Source organism: Musa acuminata, chromosome BXJ2-10 (assembly GCF_036884655.1).
Source record: "Musa acuminata AAA Group cultivar baxijiao chromosome BXJ2-10, Cavendish_Baxijiao_AAA, whole genome shotgun sequence".
NCBI lineage: Eukaryota > Viridiplantae > Streptophyta > Magnoliopsida > Zingiberales > Musaceae > Musa > Musa acuminata.
Genome location: NC_088347.1, coordinates 18,081,588 through 18,099,772, shown reverse-complemented (window position 1 = coordinate 18,099,772; position 18,185 = coordinate 18,081,588). Strand labels below are relative to the sequence as shown.

The 18,185-nt window shown below is 36.3% G+C and overlaps 1 protein-coding gene across 1 annotated transcript; it reads right to left on the bottom strand.

The window, feature by feature from the left end:
• Positions 1-8,696: 8,696 nt before the first annotated feature.
• LOC135624362 (RNA polymerase II C-terminal domain phosphatase-like 2) lies at positions 8,697-17,714 on the bottom strand. The gene is made up of 12 exons (XM_065127876.1): positions 17,118-17,714; positions 16,552-17,022; positions 15,641-15,851; positions 13,499-13,656; positions 13,344-13,414; positions 13,116-13,221; positions 12,956-13,045; positions 11,984-12,044; positions 10,948-11,081; positions 10,816-10,869; positions 10,301-10,397; positions 8,697-9,497 (listed from the first exon to the last, which is right to left on the bottom strand). The coding sequence occupies exons 1-12, from the start codon at positions 17,412-17,414 to the stop codon at positions 9,328-9,330; spliced, it is 1,920 nt and encodes a 639-aa protein (XP_064983948.1). The 5' UTR covers positions 17,415-17,714; the 3' UTR covers positions 8,697-9,327.
• Between the last annotated feature and the right edge of the window lie 471 nt (positions 17,715-18,185).

The following is an 18,185-nucleotide window of genomic DNA, read 5'->3' as shown; positions in this document are numbered from 1 at the left end:
GTATCACAAAGCTACTCTTCAAAGTTTGAAAAAGATATATGTTACTATTCTTTCATAATTTATATTATTTTTACTAAATTTATATTTATTTCTAACTTGAAAATTTTAATCTAATATTTTTTATTTTTAGATATTTTTCGAGCTATTTTTATGATTTTGTATGTATCATCGGTATGCCTTGTTGGGCTGATAGCCCAAATTAAGCCCATGTGGGCTAGGGCAGCTCACAGCCCACACCCCCTCTTAACCTAACCCTAATTAAGATTAGGAGGGTGTGGTGGCTACGTTTTAGAAGTAGAAAAGAGGCAGAAAAAGGTAGCAACGTGAGCAGCAACGTTGACATCCTCGTAGCAACAAAGAGAGAAGAACAAGGCAGAAAAACAAGAGAAAGAAAGGGAAGAAGACAAGGACAACGCAGAGAGATTGTTCTCAATCATCTAGTAGTGTTCTCATCTCAGGTTAGATCAAATCTATAGTAGACTCTTGCTGTGATTACTTGGGGAGGTTTTAGATATTATGGGCAGTGACGTGATCCTTGTATCCCAGTTATTCTCTTGTGATTGTTCCTAGGGTTTTGGGCAAGAGATTGAGATTTGTATATTCATTATTCTCATAGTGGATTATCTCTAGTTTGCCCCGTGATTTTTACCCTTCACATTGAAGGGGTTTTCCACGTATATCTTGGTATTCTGTTTGATTGTGTTTCCATTTTATTCCGCTGCGTATTATGGTCTTCTAGTATTTGTTTATATACAAAGGTTATTCCTCTTTATATCCCCATCAAATGGTATCAGAGCGGGGTTTTGGTGATTTAATTTTTGTATTTGAACATGGAGGCCAGTAATATTTCTCGCATGATTAGTTTGAATGGAAATAATTGGATGATATGGAAACCAAGAATGGAAGATATCTTGTATTGTAAAGATTTGTATGGACCTTTGCAAGGGGATAATACAAAACCTACAACTATGATAGATGATGAGTGGAAGAGGTTAGATCAAAAAATAATTGGGTTTATTAGACAGTGGCTTGATGATAGTGTCTTTCACCATGTTTCTACTGAAATTTCTGCATATTCTCTTTGAAAAAAATTGGAAAGTCTCTATGAAAGAAAAACAGCTAGCAACAAAGCTTTTTTGATCAAAAATTTGTGAACCTAAAATATAGAGAGGGTGCTTCTATTGCTGAGCATTTGAATGAAATACAGAGTATTACTAACTAGTTATCCTCTATGAAAATGTCTCTTGATGATGAGTTGCAGGCATTGTTACTTCTCAGTTCATTACCAGAAAGTTGGGAGACACTGGTGGTTTCCCTTAGTAATTCTGCGCCAGATGGTATTGTCACTATGAGTCAAGTAACAAGCAGTTTGTTGAATGAGGAGTTGAAAAGAAAGAGTTCAGCAATATCTCAGAATGATTCACAGGCACTTATCTCAGATAACAGAGGAAGGTCAAAGTCTAGAAGCAATTCACGTATGGGTAGGAGCAAGTCAAGATCAAGAAAAGATATTATTTGCTATAACTGTGGTGAGAAAGGACATTACAAGAACCAATGTAAGCAACCTAAGAAGAACAAGAAAAAGGGAAAAGAAGTGGAGTCTATAGAGTCAAAGGATAATACTACAGCTACAGTGCAGGGTGGTGATTATTTGATTTTGTCTCCTTCTGATGATATTTTTTCTTGTGTTTGTCAGGATCTTGAGTGGGTGATTGACACAAGTGCTTCTTATCATGCTACACCTCGGAGAGAGTTTTTTGCTACATACAGGTCTGGAAACTTTGGTGTTGTCAAGATGGGCAACTATGGCACAGCAGACATCATTGGCATGGGTGATATCCATTTAAAAACCAACCTGGGCTGCAAGTTAGTACTTAAGGATGTGAGGCATGTGGTTGACTTGAGGCTGAATTTAATTTCAGTTGGAAGACTAGATGATGAAGAGTATGAAAGCAGATTTCATAGAGGGCAATAGAAGCTCAGTAAGAGTTCTCTTGTTATAGCTAGTGGAAAGAAATGTCATACTTTGTACAAGTTGCAGACTAAAGCTTATGGTGAGCAGTTAAATGCTACAGAGAAAGACTTCAGTATGGAGTTGTGGCATAGGCTATTGTGACACATGAGCGAGAAGGGGCTGCAAGCTCTTTCCAAAAGAGAGGTATTGCCAGATCTCAGAGGTATACATCTGAACCATTGTATTGATTGTTTGGCTGGTAAACAATATAGAGTTTCATTTGCTAGTACTGCTTTGTCTAGAAAAATGCATGCCTTAGACCGTGTTTATACAGATGTATGTGGTCCTTTGAGGACAAAAACTCCTGGTGGATCTGTTGATGTTCTTGGTATAAGTGGTGCACTTTATTTTGTCACTTTTATAGATAATTTTTCCAGGAAAGTTTGGGCTTATGCTTTGAAGACCAAAGATCAGGTTATTAATGTCTTCAAAGAGTTTCATGCCAGGGTTGAAAGGGAGACAGAAAGGAAATTGAAATGCATAAGATCAGATAATGGTGGTGAGTATACAGGATTGTTTAATGACTATTGCAGGTCACATGGGATCCAACATGAGATGACAGTTCCTGGTACACCTCAGCATAATGCAATTGCAGAGAGGATGAACCGCACCATCATGGAAAAGATCAGATATATGCTTTCACAGGCCAAGCTACCCAAAAGGTTTTGGGATGAGGCTTTGAGGACTGCAGTTGATGTGATCAACTTATCACCATGTACAACCCTAGATGGTGATGTTGCAGAGCATGTATGGTCAGGGAAAGATGTTTCCTACAAGCATTTGAGAGTATTTGGTTGTCGCGCATTTGCACATATTCCAGATAATGAGAGGTCCAAGCTGGATGGTAAGTCTAAAGAATGTATTTTTCTTAGTTACTCACATGATCAGTTTGGTTACAGGCTTTGGGATCCAGAAAAGCAGAAGGTGTTCAGGAGCAGAGATGTGGTCTTCTTTGAGGATCAAACATTTGAAGATTTGAAGAAGAAGACACAGGCCAAGACTTCTGCAGAAGGATTAGCAGATTGTGACCCAGTTATTCCTCCAGTATATCAGGGTGATGGGGGAGATGTGCAGGAAAATAGTGTAGAGCCTGATGTTCATCTACCTGCAGGACATGTTGAGCAAGAAGAAGTAGGAGAGCAAGTTCCCGCAGAACCTTAGTTAAGATCTTCTAGACAACGTCAACCTTCTAGAAGATACTCTACAGATGAGTATGTGATGCTTACTGATGCAGGTGAACCAGAGAGTTACCAGGAAGCAGTTGAGAATGAGCAGAAAGAGAAGTGGTTAGTTGCTATGTAGGAAGAGATGGATGCTCTTCAGAAGAACCATACTTATGATTTGGTGCTGCTACCAAATGGAATGAAGGCCTTGAAGAATAAGTGGGTTTTTAGGTTGAAGACTCAAGAATATTGTTCTCAACCAAAGTACAAAACTAGATTGGTTGTGAAAGACTTTGGTCAAAAGAAAGGTATTGACTTTGAAGAGATATTTTCTCCTGTTATTAAAATGTCTTCTATTCGTGTTGCTCTTGGTATTGCTGCTAGCCAGAACTTGGAGGTTAAGCAGTTAGATGTGAAGATAGCTTTCCTTCATGGTGATTTGGAGGTGGAAATTTATATGGAGTAACCAGAAGGCTTCAAAGTCAAAGGTAAAGATAATTTTGTCTGCAAGTTGAAGAAGAGCTTGTATGGGCTAAAGCAAGCTCCAAGACAGTGGTACAGAAAGTTTGATTCATTTATGACAGAAAATGGATACAAAAGAACGACTTCAGATCATTGTGTGTACATCAAATGGTTTGGTGAGGATTTTATTATTCTCTTACTTTATGTTGATGACATGCTTATTCTTGGGAAATATATGTCTAAAATTGATAGGTTGAAGAAGGAACTGAGTGAGTCTTTTGCAATGAAGGACATGGGGCCAGCAAAGCAAATACTAGGCATGCAGATTTCTCGTGACAGGAAAAACAAGAAGATTTGGTTGTCACAGAAGAAATACATCGAGAAGGTATTGGAAAGATTCAGTATGAGCAATGCAAAACCAGTTGGTTCTCCTCTTGTAGGTCACTTTAAGTTGTGCTCAGAACAGAGTCCGTCAAGTGATGAGGAGAAGGAGAAAATGCAAAAGGTTCCTTATGCTTCAGCAATTGGAAGTTTAATGTATGCAATGGTATGTACGAGGCCGGACATCGCATATGTGGTGGGTGTTACTAACAGATTTCTTGCAAATCCAGGCAAAGAGCACTGGGCAGCAGTGAAGTGGATTTTTAGATATCTCAGAGGCAGCTCTAAGGTTTGTTTAAGCTTTGGAGGTGGATCACTTGTGTTAACAGGTTACACAGATGCAAATATGGCAAGAGATATAGATACCAGAAAGTCTACTTCAGGTTATGTACTTACTTTTGCAGGGGGAGCCATGTCATGACAATCCAGGTTACAAAGGTGTATTGCTCTCTCCACCACAGAAGCAGAATATATTACTGCTACAGAGGTATGCAAAGAAATATTATGGATGAAAGAATTCTTACAAGAATTGGGGCTGAAACAGTAAAATTATGTGGTGCATTGTGACAGCCAGAGTACCATCCATTTGTGTAAGAACCCAATATTTCATTCCAAGTCAAAGCATATAGATGTCAAATACCACTGGATTCGAAATGTATTTGAAGAGAAGCAGTTGCAGCTTCAGAAAATTCATACAGATGACAACGAAGCAGACATGTTGACGAAGACCTTACCAAAAGAAAGACAGGAGATATGACGACAGCTGGTCGGCATGACTTCACATTGAGGAGTCATGGGACAGCCTCCCTTATGGGCTAAAGGGGGAGGTTGTTGGGCTGATAGCCCAAATTCAGCCCATGTGGGCTAGGGCAGCCCACAGCCCACACCCCCTCTTAACCTAACCCTAATTAAGATTAGGAGGGTGTGGTGGCTGCATTTTAGAAGCAGAAAAGAGGCAGAAAAAGGCAGCAACGTTGACATCCTCGTAGCAACAAAGAGAGAAGAACAAGGCAGAAAAACAAGAGAAAGAAAGGGAAGAAGACAAGGACAACGCAGAGAGACTGTTCTCAATCATCTAGCAGTGTTCTCATCTTAGGTTAGATCAAATCTACAGTAGACTCTTGCTGTGATTACTTGGAGAGGTTTTAGATATTGTGGGCAGTGACGTGATCCTTGTATCCCAGTTATTCTCTTGTGGTTGTTGCTAGGGTTTTGGGCAAGAGATTGAGATTTGTATATTCATTATTCTCATAGTGGATTATCTCTAGTTTATCCCGTGGTTTTTACCCTTCACATTGAAGGGGTTTTCCACGTATATCTTGGTGTTCTGTTTGATTGTGTTTCCATTTTATTCCGCTGCGTATTATGGTCTTCTAGTATTTGTTCATATACAAAGATTATTCCTCTTTATATCCCCATCATGCCTCACCGTACTAATACCTGATCAATAGACTAATATAGACCCAAATTATAAATCTTGATCTGTGTGATCAAAAGGGATGTCTTTGGTAATATTAAAAGATATAAAACTTAATTTAAAATTAAAGATTTTACTCCAAACTCAAAAGGAATCTATTGATTATCATGACACATTCTCGCTTGTTTGTAAGAATGAGTTTTTTAAAATAATCATGAGTCTGGTAACTTATCTTGACTCAGAGTTACATCAAATATATATGAAATAATATTATTAAATGAAGATCTTTGGAAGAAATTTTCATGAACCAGCCTAATGGCATTTGTGATAAAATTTTGGTTTGTAAATTAAAGAAGTTAATATATAGACTAAAATAGGTTTTTTCGATAATTGAACACTAAATTTCATAATATTGTTTTCTTTTGGTTTTATTGAAAACATTATAGATCAATATTTGTATGAAAATATTAGTGGTAGAAAAATAATTTTTCTAATCGTATATGTTGCCGACATCTTACTTGCAACTAATGATTTGGGTGTGCTCCATAAAACAAAACACTTTCTTTTTCAAAATTTTGAGATGAAGGATTTTGAGATTCATAGAGATGAATCTAAAAGATTATTATGATTATCTAAAAAGATTTTTATCAAAAAAATTTGAAAAAAATTAAAATGTAAGATTATTCTCCTTCGATAATGCTCATTTTAAAAGGAGATAAATTCAGTTAGAATTAATTTAGAAAAGGTACATATGAAAAATGTGTCATATGTGTTGTTGGAAGCATATAATACATGCACATGTCTACACATGGCATTTTCAGTAAAAATGCTTAGTATATATTAAAGTAGTCCAAGAATGACTAACATGCAAAGAATGAGGTATTTGCAAGAAACCAATGATTATAGGTTAGGTTATAGACATTCTAATCAGTGGTGATTGGATATTTATATTCAGATTTTTTTAGTAGATGTGTGGATACTAGAAAGTCTATCTATCTCTGGATGTATTGTTTTATTAGCTGGATGTGCAATGTCTTGAAGAAGCAAGAAGCAAACTATAGTTGCTTCATCACTATGGAAGCTAAATTTTTTAGTTACTATGAAGCTGCTACATAGGTAATATAGTTAGTTGCGCAACTTTATCTCATGATTAAAAGCAATCGATTCAATTACTTGACTTATAATGATTTATTATGATCACTCAGCCATTATGTTATCGATTAAAAGTCATAATAAGCATATTGATATAAAGTATTTCTGTTAAGATCATTCATTATGTTAGCAATGAACCGACGATTGTGGATCAAATGAGCAAAGTTTTGTTGTACGAGGATTATTAATTAGTTCATTTAGTTTTGATGTAATACATTATTATTTCTAAATTCTTATAAATAAAATATCATGAATAAAATGATTAAGAATCATTTATAAAGTAATTGACTAATAAAGTGCTCATTTTTTTAAAGAAAATATTATATAACCGCTATGATTTATGTATCATACATATTCTTTATATGAGAATATGAGTTGTGATGTGATTAGAATTTTTTTGTCATATATTATTACCATGAGAGAATGTTAGAATTCCAAAGGTTTGGAATCCCACATAGGTTATTCTCATATTTTTCAAAGACTGTTCTTCCCCTTGTAAAAAACCTTTATTATCCGGGAAAAAAAAAGGTGATTTCCGATCCAATTCAATTCGGGTTGAACAAAATATTTAGTTGAATTGGTTTAATGCTGGACCAAATCAGTTATAATTTTTTTGATTGGTAACCTAAAACATTGTAACCATGTAATGTAAATTTATTAAAAAAAATCATCATTATATAATTTTTATTTTTATAGTCATTATTTCACAAAAAATGGTCATAAATATTATATATTTTTTTAAAATATGTAGATCTAAATTTGAAACTAAGTGAGGAAAAAATTAAAATTTTTATCACCATTTTTTTAAAATAAATATATCAAAACCTTCATTGTTTTTAACCAAAACCAATTCGTCATAATAACGTTGATAGTTATTATTAGTAGGGAATTAAATTAATTAAGGCTTGCCTATAATAATATTCTTCAATAGATTTGTAGTGTTTGGTTCATCGAACAAATAACATAAAACTATTCAAAAATATTATAATCGAGTGATGTCTCATATTATTTTTACTATCATTCTTAGATAATAAAGTAAACATATACATTATAAGATTTTTGAATAAATAGACCTAAATTTAGGACTAAGCGAGAAGAAAATTATGACTTGTCATCCTTTATTTTGAGATATAATAAGACATTTCTATTTTTATTTAAAACAAGTGAAATTCTCAAATAAATCATTTCACAAAATCTAAAAATTTATAATAAATTTAATAATTAAGGCTGATGAGGACTTGAACTAATTAGAGTTCAGTTACAATATTTTAAAAGAAAGAAGATCCAGTGTTTTGTTTTAATAATTAATGATATTTAAATTAAGTAATGTTTCCTTATTTTATAATAAATAAATACAAATATTTTAAGATTTGAAAAAAAAAAAAAAAAACAAACGTAGACCTTACTTTAATGCTAAGTGCAAAGAAATAAGGGTTTATCATCCTTAAATTTAAATATGTCAAAACATTTTTAATTTCCATCCAAAATCAATTAAAAATTCTCAAATAAAACATTCCGTGATATTTTAGAACGTACAATAAATAAGGTTGCCAACTAATGGGTAAAGAATACAAACAAACTAAAGTTGGATTACAAATAATTTTATTTAACTTAGTTTAACACTTAAAGATAGTTTGGTTGATTGGATGAAATTTTGACATTGAATTTTTTAATTCTAAAATAAACTCTTTTGTTGTAATTTGAAAATAGGGGGATGCCAATCAACTCTTTTTTTTTTTTTTTTTTTTTTCTGTGTGTATGGCCCTTATTTTTGTTTTGTTAGAAAGGGTTTTTGGTTTTTAATTTGATAATGTTCCCCACCAATCACATTTGAGAGAACCTCTTCACAGGTTTTTGGTTTCTAATTTGTGAGCATCCTCAATTGAAGAAAAGAGTTTCTTATACCATAAGGATATGCCATGCAGTGCAACAACCTTTTGTAACTTTTCTAACTTAACCTGATTGTATCAAATACTACAATAATAAAACCTTTTAAGTCTCAACTATTTGAGTCCGCTTCGTTATGGACAACACAGAAAGTATAATGGTGGAGCACTTGCTGACACAAATTTGAAGAAACCAATGATGTTGTTCAGCAAAGCCCATCTGCAAAGAAGAAGCTTGCAACTCCTTTAAATTACTACCTGAGAAGCATCATCAGTCTACAGGATGTTGAAATCTTGTACAAAATCTTAACACTCCAAAATGAAGCATGGTAAAAGCTTACAATTACAGTGGAGATGTGAAAACTCTGATCAGACAGATGTGAGTGAATGGCATCTGATGTTGAAGAGTTTTTTGCATGCCTGTCATGTTGAAATGCATAGCCTCTCCACATAAACCATCAATGTTTGGCTAGAACTAACAGGAATATCTTGTGCCAGATGGTCTACCAAAATGTGACTATACTCACAAGTCAAAAGAGCCGTAGACCGGTTCACTAATCAAGAAAAAATAACCTCTCTGCGATACTGGGCCCGGCATGTTCAGACAACGATGACTTCCCTCCTGCTCTATAATGATGTTAAGGCACCAAGCATAATGCAGGAGACAAGTGTTGGCCAATGGATCAACTGTAAGAACCACATACTATAAGGACTTGCACCTCGTGTTGACCGCCTGATTCTCTACGCTCGGGTACAAAAGGCAAAGAGTAATTTCTGAAGTTGCATCATCCGATCAGTGGAACATTTTAGTCATAAGCTACCGGATCTGAATGCAAAACTGACTGAAATGCCTCATTTTGAATTTTCTGATGTACTGGCAACAGGTAAGTCTTCTTTTTTAGCTGACTCATCCTGAGAGCTGTAATTCTCCTTTAAGAATCCATTCTCATTCCCACAGGGATGCTTAGTGATTTCTGTATCCACACCACTGGCGACAGGTGCAATAAATGATACATAATCTCCTACATTTACACAAGTAAACAAAAAATGATGAAGCACAGGTAATACGTTATGGAGGCATCTTTCAAAATAATCTCCTACGTTTACACAAATAAAAAAATGATGAAGCACAGGTAATCTGTGATGGGACAACCTTCAAAATTTTTGTCAACTCACAACTTGCTGCATGCTTTTTCAAAAGGATACAGTAAAAAATAGTAGTAAACGAATGTTGTCAACAGATATACTGATTTCCGTCAGCTGATTCGGCAAACACAATATAGTGGGGATAGATATTCAGTTGCAAGTTGAGGTGAAAGCCTCAGCTGATACAGTAATTTCCAAATAACAAAATATAATCTCATCAAAATGGTTTGACTTGAGGGATAAGGCATGCCAGGCTTCAATCAAGTGTAAATTTATTATTCACACAAAATGAAGATATGCAAGGCTTTTCAACCTCATCTCTGAACAACCAAAATGACAAAGAAAATAGATGAAGTTCAGAAAAATACAGGAAACTGACCAATGAAATATTAAATTATACGAAACCATACTTATTTGGTGGACCAATTCAAGTAGAGGGATATTAAATTGGAAAAGGTGAAGAAGAAAACTGAGGATGAAGCAGCATGAAGATATAGATAGGGAAAACTATTATTGTCATTTTTGAGAGTAGAAAACAGGTTATAATTAGTATCTTCTCTTATTCTCTTCCAAGGAGTAGAGAAAATCAGCACAAATAAATTATGCGAACATTGATAATTGCAATAGACTGAATTTTTTAAATATGCATAGTTTCATATACATTAGAAGTGGCTCTTACTTGCCAGATTACGTAGAGCATTCTCAGCAGCTTGTGACTGAGCCTCTTTCATTGTCCTTCCCATACCAATACCAATCTTCTCACTACTAAATAAAACCTGCATGGTAAATGTTAGATTTCTATAAACATAAAGTATGGTGTCTGTGCTTGATGAACATAGAATACTTAAAATAAGAAAAAAGGCATTCATTATCAGCTTTAAGACCAAAAGAAGCAGAAGGGCATTCTCGTATGGCTTCAAGCTACACAAAATTACAGCCAACTAAAAGCCAGGTGAATACTTAAAATAAAACATTTATAATGCTCTAATTAGTCTACTTAACAGAAGCTAAAGAGAAAGAAGCAGACTTTTAAAGGAAAAAATAATGGTATTAGTATCTCACTATCCTTGGGAAAGTGAGAGGACAAATAGAAGTAGAGAAGTTTGATATTTAGCAAACACGATTTGAACAGAAATGGCAAAGTCAAATAATCCAGGTCAACCAGCTTCCAAATTGGATAAATATTAAACTCACTTCAACAGAATACTGCAAGTCCTTACTGCTTCCATTAATAAACCTGAAGTCCACCTGTCCAGTGCACAAAAAAGAAAAAAAATTGGAAAATATACCAAAATTTTCTGAAGCTCAGAAAGCACAAATAGGTACCTTAGAGTCACATCTCCTGCCTATTTCTTGTAAGACAGAAATGAACATGGATGGGGCAAGTAAATTTGATTGTCCTGATTCATTACACAGATTTCTGTTGCTTGCAAATGGTTGATCTACCAGCATCTCATCATCTTCGTCAGAAGCAAATCAGGTGAGGGAAAACATAAGAATGCACCACATTTCAGAAGGCACTATAAATTAAATTGAGCAATAATTAAGATAGTTTTATAGTTTTGATGGTAATTATATTCTATTGGGAGCCATCTTTAAGCATGCCAAAGCTTATGTAAAATTACTTATACCAATGAATTCCTACTGTATTCCTTAATTGATGAGAAGCTTTTTAGTGGCACATGAGATAAGGATCAACAAAAGCGAGTAAAAAGGAACAGAACATATCACTATCATGGCGGTCAAAGCATGAAGAAGGTTAGAATTGGGTCATAATTTCTACCACATGCCTTAAGCCAGCCAACTCAATCAGGAAACAAAAGAAAAATCAGATAAATGAAAAACTCTCAAAGCAAACAAAAAGAATTCACTTGCATCTTAAAAGTTGCCTGCCTTTGACAAACCTCAGTTCTGTTAATGAAGAACCCAGTTTAACTCACCAAGTTGCAACTACCTAGATCACATAGGCATTCCCAATGATCTAATATATAATGAAACCAAACTTGTGATATATATTGCAGGAACAAGTTTTGCTTCAAAAAGGTAATGCACAAATGAGTAACATCCAAATGAACAGAAAGGATAGGTTATAGTTCTCAGGCAACTTTAAATATTGAGTTGAAGATAGGAGAGAGACTAGAATCGGTTATGTCAAGGAATATTTCGTATAAGGATAGACAACATTATATGAGAACAACAAAAATATCATAGAGGTTGTCCCAATCAAAGAATTTTTTTGGAAATGATGACCTTGTTCTTCTTTTCATGAGAGGTTAACAGAAGATACGGTGAAATTTTGATAGGAAATAATTACAAGACAAACCAACAAATGAAATCTACATCTACATTTTAGAGAAATTACCTGGGGAGGAACGGTTTGACAGTGTTTGAGGTTTTGTTTGTCGTTCATCGCTGATATTTACCTAGAGATAAGAAAATTTTGACCTTGAATTTTCTGCATAATAGCAATGAAATAACAAGCAAACACATCATACCCACGAGCACCTACTACAGATTGGAACTTCTATCTTCCAACTTAAAACATGTTATATGCCCTTTAGATCAAACTAACTTTTAAAAGTCTGTCATGGGTTGCAGACCTAGTCTATTATTTGTTGTAAGGCCTGAACCATCAGAAACAGGATGTTCTTTGTCAACCAAAATGCTAAAAATATAGATAATTTAGGAGCAACTACAATCATATAGAAAGGACCACAACTTATTGTCATAAAAGGTCATTTTTGATTTACAATAGCTACATGAAAGAAGAAAACTACTGTGGCATGCATGGCTTGCAAATCAATTATAGCCATGCATTTTATAGAACACGTAACTGAATAATTTTTTTAAAAAGCAAGAAAAAAGGAGATCTCATGCAATATATATCATCAAGGAACAAAAAGGAGCATTAGATTAGAAAACTTTATCAAGAAGGTTACCACATCATATACATACTGTAGCATGCAAATCTACTTGCATGCAAAGAGACATGTAAGCGTATGAGTGAATGAAAAGGCAAACACATGTAAATACACGAATCAGGCTCAACTATGCATGTAGAAACAAATTCTAAGCTAAAATCACATTGAAGCCCAGGACTGCATGAATAACTAAGAACGTATTGCACTTATATTGTTTGACCAAGATTGCACTTATATGCACAAAAGTGAAGCTTGAGCATTATGAAATTGCATATCGCAGAAGTGGCAAAATAATAACTGAAAAGCATGATTTGGTCTTAATCACTCAAACACCAAATGTGTCAACTACTTTTCAACTTTAGATTTAGTAACGTACAATTGGAGCAAAGAACTTCAAAGACAAAGAAAGATACCGGTCGATTCATTCGATGTTCTGCTTCAGAACCAGTCATTCCCTCTACTACAGGACCTTCTCTATTGTTGTTTTGTGCACTGTTAACATCCTGAAAAAAGACACTTTCTGAGTATTGGAAATACAAACTAAAGCTTACAAGATATATAGAAAGAATATACCTCCGAGATTAAATAGTTGCTAACATCAGGAGCACTAGGTAAATCAACTATTTCATTTTCATAATTCACTTCATATATTTTCTGCAGTAGATTCTCATCGAATTCTCTGTCAAAAACAGGAAAATTGATGGCAGAAACTTAATATTAATAATATCAAGTAAATTATATGTCCAACATCTCATGCTAAATACATGGAAGAACAACAGAAAATTGATCATCTTTAATTACTTGAAAAAACCACCACGGACATTGCACGCAACATTTCTTGCGACACATAGTACAGGAACAGCGTTGGCCATCTACAGAGAGTATTTTAAGGTTAATATGGACCTTCACTGCAAGTAGGATTGTGTTTAACAAATGACCTAGATATAAGCAAGAACCTCTGCTTGAGGAGCATAATATGGAGTAAATGGAGGGACAACATGAACTCGAGGCTGATCCTTGTCATCCCAAACCTGCAACCTGTCATCAATTACCATAGCCATTCTTGGATGGCAAACACTATCCTGGAAAACATGCTGCAACGATTTCTTCAAGCCTAGCAAGTACAAAGACAATGAAGGATATGAAACAACAATATTAAGAATAAGAAATTCATATTGCATGTAAACTGCTAATTGCTACAAGTGTTAAATGTTTGTGGTGGCCGGTGGGTGCCAAATTTCATACTCAAGGGTAAATCACATGCTGTCGTTTCATGAACTTTGTAAAAAAAAATTTAATTAGATCCCTAAACTTTAAAATTTCCCAATTGGCTCCCTAAGTTTTCGTTAATGCTTCAATCAAGTCTTACTATTAGCTTCAATACATAAGCTTTGACGGAATAGCTGACAAGGTTGCAAAACAGGACTTGGCTTGTCACCGTAAAAAGCTTTCCAATCACCCATATCAGTTGGCATGTCAAGTCAAATTGATTTGCTCTAAATTTAATTTTTCTAATCATATTGGGAACCAGACAACAGTTTTCACTAACATTTATGTCAAATAGATAATTCAAGTTGTATTGTGCAATCAAGTCAACTTTCCATCAAGGTAGGACTTGATTGAAACATTCATTAAAGTTCATGGAATCAATTGAAGATATAAGTTTGGGGATCCAATTAAATTTGCTCCAAAGTTCAATAATTGGCGTAATTTACAAAATATAATACAAAATAGTAACCAGTGATTTAAAAAGCACTAGGCGCCAAGATCTCAAAATGCCCGAGACGTTAGGTGCTCGCCCAAGCGAAGCGAAGCACTCTGAAATATTAAAATATAAAAAAATATAATATAATTAATAAATATGATTATTTAAATAAAAATATGATATTAAATTAAAAATCAATTGTTAACAATATATTACTCACTGTTAACAGTATATAAAGGGGGAGAAAAGAACTATTAACAATAACAGATGGGGATAAAAGGGTCGCCAACAGTGAAAAGTAACAGCAGCAGCAGTGAAAAGGCAGTAGAGAGAAGCTGGTAGCAACAGCGGTGGAAGATTAGTTTAAGATAGCCGTGACAGCGCTGCGAACAACAACAATGGTGGAAGCTCCAAAGGGTGTCCGTTGGTGGCGGAGGAACCTGTGGTCTTCTCCCTCGACAATGGAAGGAACTGCACACAAAGTGATGACAGAAGGAAGCTACGGGCTCTTGCTAGACCGTTGGACCCATCCATCGGTGCTAGAGGAAGGCTCGGTCCGCTGCGTCTACGGTGGAGGCAGCAGCAAAAACCGTTGGCTGTGGAGGTAGAAGCAACACTAGGGTTGGCTCAAGGTCGTGCGGGCATGAAGGGTGGCTTTTGAGGGTAAGAAACTGGTTAGTTGGTTCAATCGAACCAACTAACCACTGTTGAACTGAACTAGACTTAAAAAGTCTGGTTCGGTTCCCTTATTTGAATCGAGCGCTCGCCCGAGGCACCCAACGCCTAGGTTCGGGTGAGCGCCCAAACGACGCCTCGTTGAAGCACGCTGCATGGTCCACCCACGAGGCGCTCGGGCCTCGCCTCGCCTGAGCACCTAGGCGAGCACCTATTTAAATCACTAATAGTAACAAAACACATTCTTTATTATGACCAAATAAAAATGACTGTCAAACTGTACAAAAGCATGTCTAAGAGATGAAGTTGATCAACTACATGACAAATTCAATCTATCATAAGGACAATACTGTCCAAGTGAAGAATCACAAGCCCGAGACACAATAATTACAGTTGATATTAGTACATTATTTGATTATAAATTTAGGATCTACGATACAACATCCATATTTAAAAAATCAGATGCCCAATTCTTAACACAAGCAAAACTACACCATGAAATTTAGAACATGCATGATGAGTACTTGTCAAAGAATCTCCAACACGGATGAAAACACTGCAAACATCCATTAGAAAAAGCACACACAGCAAGCTGTTAAGTACAAGATCGAACAAATATAATAGAGGCATCCAAGAATTACGAATATGACTCAGTATATTATCTTTTAACATAAGAACTAAATACCAAACAGAATTTAATCCACATGGAAATTCTTGCCTGATTTTACGCATACTACACGATCCACAAGTTGCTTTGAGCTGATCAAATGGGCATCCGGGTCAAGAAGCCTCCACATTTCCAAAGCATAATCTCTTTCAGCCATTGTACAAACATAAACTTCAAACCTTCTGCGTCCTTTGGCAGTTAAGTAGCTCCTTAGGTCCTCCCATGCAGGCCTTAGCCTTACAATAACACTAGTATCACGGTTCTGTAGAAGAAAGCATTTAACCAGTTCTTAATAGTGAAATGAATATATAATTTCCTACAAAAGCATAAAGAGATCAGGGTAACATTCAGAAGTATTAACAACTTCCTCCAGTAAGGTGAAACAAATAGAATCAGGGACAAGAAGAATTACATCCTATGTCCAGCCATCATCAAAGGCTTTGAACTTATTGTGACTCGAGATTCATACTTCACCAAGGTTTTAAATATGAGTCCAGTACCACTTAAAAAAATCTAATGGACTGTGTACCAATGTACTGGCAGTATTTAAAACATTGTACCTCTCTAATTAAGCAAGAATGTCAAGTATACAGTCTTAACGAGGTAGGTATTTTTTATGGCACAAAAATGCAAAATTTCTTCAATGGACCCTATTCATGAAGAACCTATAGCAATATTGCATCAGCACAATGATCAAAGCATGCCTGTGAGACCATTGATGATTTAATTCTATGATTCAAAGTAACGCAGATCAGAACCAGGGAAATTTCAGGATACAACACAAAATAATATTTGCTTTTCCAGAATTTAAGAAACATAGAGGAGGAGGAAGCACAAATATCACTGCCGAATATTTCATCTGGCCAAGCTAGTGGGAAAATCAAGATTCTTTAACTAAATAGTAAAATTACAGATTCATGTTCTAACAGCATTAACCCATATGAGAGATTCAGTAAGTAAACCTCGGGATTAATGCGAGTCAAGACGATGTTCCTTTCTAGCAACCGTATGATAGGCCGAACGATTTTCTCCTGAATACCAGGTACAGGCGGAACTTCCTCGTTCTGAGCACTAATCGACCTACCACCTTCAGAAACAGTATCCATCTCTATGTACTGCTTCAAGAGATCTTTATCCTCGATATAGCGCTTCAATTCAGCAGACATTCCAGAAACCCTAATCGGATCATTCTCCCCATCAATCCTTCGTGAAAGGACCTCGATTCGGTCTTCAAATGACTTCATGGTGTTGGCAACGATGAGCGTCTCATCAAGATCAAATACAATTGCAAGGCACCGGAGGTTGAGCATGCCCAAACAAGAAGTATAGCGCCCAGTCTGAACCGAACAGCACCAGAAGCACGAGACCTTCTCCACCTTGCTCGGCATTGCCACCAGATGCAGCTCTTCGTTCCCGATGACCACCACCGCACTCTGCAAAAGAAAACCAAAGGGGCACAGTGGGATTCTTGCGGGCAAAATCAAAAGTATGGTCGAAAAAGGTAAAAGGAAAGGGTAGAAGAAGGAACCTTGCGTTCTTGGAAGCAGGATAGGTAGAGGCGGTGGAGAAGGGAAAGTTCGGAGAGGGACTTGGCTTGGACTTTGCAGCGGACGGCGAAAGGGGAGATGGTTTGGAGGACGGAGAGGGGAGGGCACCGCTCGCTGGGAGGGGCGAGGTGATCGATGCGTATCTCGCTGCTGTTGGGGAAGGGCAAGCCTTGGCCCTTGCTGCTGCTGTTATTATTGGTGATCGGAAACGCCTCGGCTTCTCCGAGAAACATATCTCCGTGATACACCTTGCAGCTGATCCCTACCCGACGTCCCATCGCGTCGAGATCGATGACGGGCGAGGGTTTCCCCCACCAGATGTATGAAGAAATGACTGAGAGAAGTAAACAGGGGAAAAAAAGGGAGAGCACGCCCTTCCCTGCCTTGCAGACGCTGCAAGTTCGTGTGGTTATTTGGCTGGAGAACAACGACGTCCGCAGTCGTCCGGCGACTGATGGAGATTTTGTCCTCCTTTTATAGAGAAAATTTCTGCAAATATTATTATTTATCTGCAGCAATCTATTGAGAAAGCATATGACGAATATCAGATTGATGTAACTCGGCGAATGGGTGGAATTAAGGAGAGTCGGTTCGCAGTGGTAAAGAGGCAGATAGGGATCGATGCAGACGACAAGTAATTCTTTCTAAGACCCTAAACGAAAGTACCATTGGTACTCGTTCGAACGTTCCCCACTGGCGTTGCTAGTCGGGGCAACGGTGGACCCATCCTGGGCCCAGCAGTGTTCCACCAATCAGACGGCAAATAGTCAAGCGGGTAGAAAATAAAAGTTGTGCCGCGACGGGAGCAAGTTTCACGCTTCCTGAATGGTTCCAGTTGGGTGCATTAGAGAGAGATGAGAAACACTTAATGATTGGTTTGGGATTTAAAAGATAGAGGTTGGATTATACTCATAATTTGATCTTTCTTTATTCCTTTTAAGTTTAGTTTTCCCGTTGAAATATACTATTACTACATGCTCATAAATTATGTTTCATGTGACGCTTTCATTATCGAGACCGAGGTTTGCAACACCGGACATTACGGGCAT

Bases quoted from the DNA above. Each gene is read 5' to 3' on its own strand.
- LOC135624362 (XM_065127876.1), bottom strand. From the start codon at position 17,414: ATGGGACGTCGGGTAGGGATCAGCTGCAAGGTGTATCACGGAGATATG. The intron at 10,398-10,815 runs GTGAGTTTAATA...TTTACCATGCAG, and splicing joins ACTTGCAGTATTCTGTTGAA to GTTTTATTTAGTAGTGAGAA. The intron at 9,498-10,300 runs GTAAGAGCCACT...GTGTAAATGTAG, and splicing joins TGCTCTACGTAATCTGGCAA to GAGATTATGTATCATTTATT.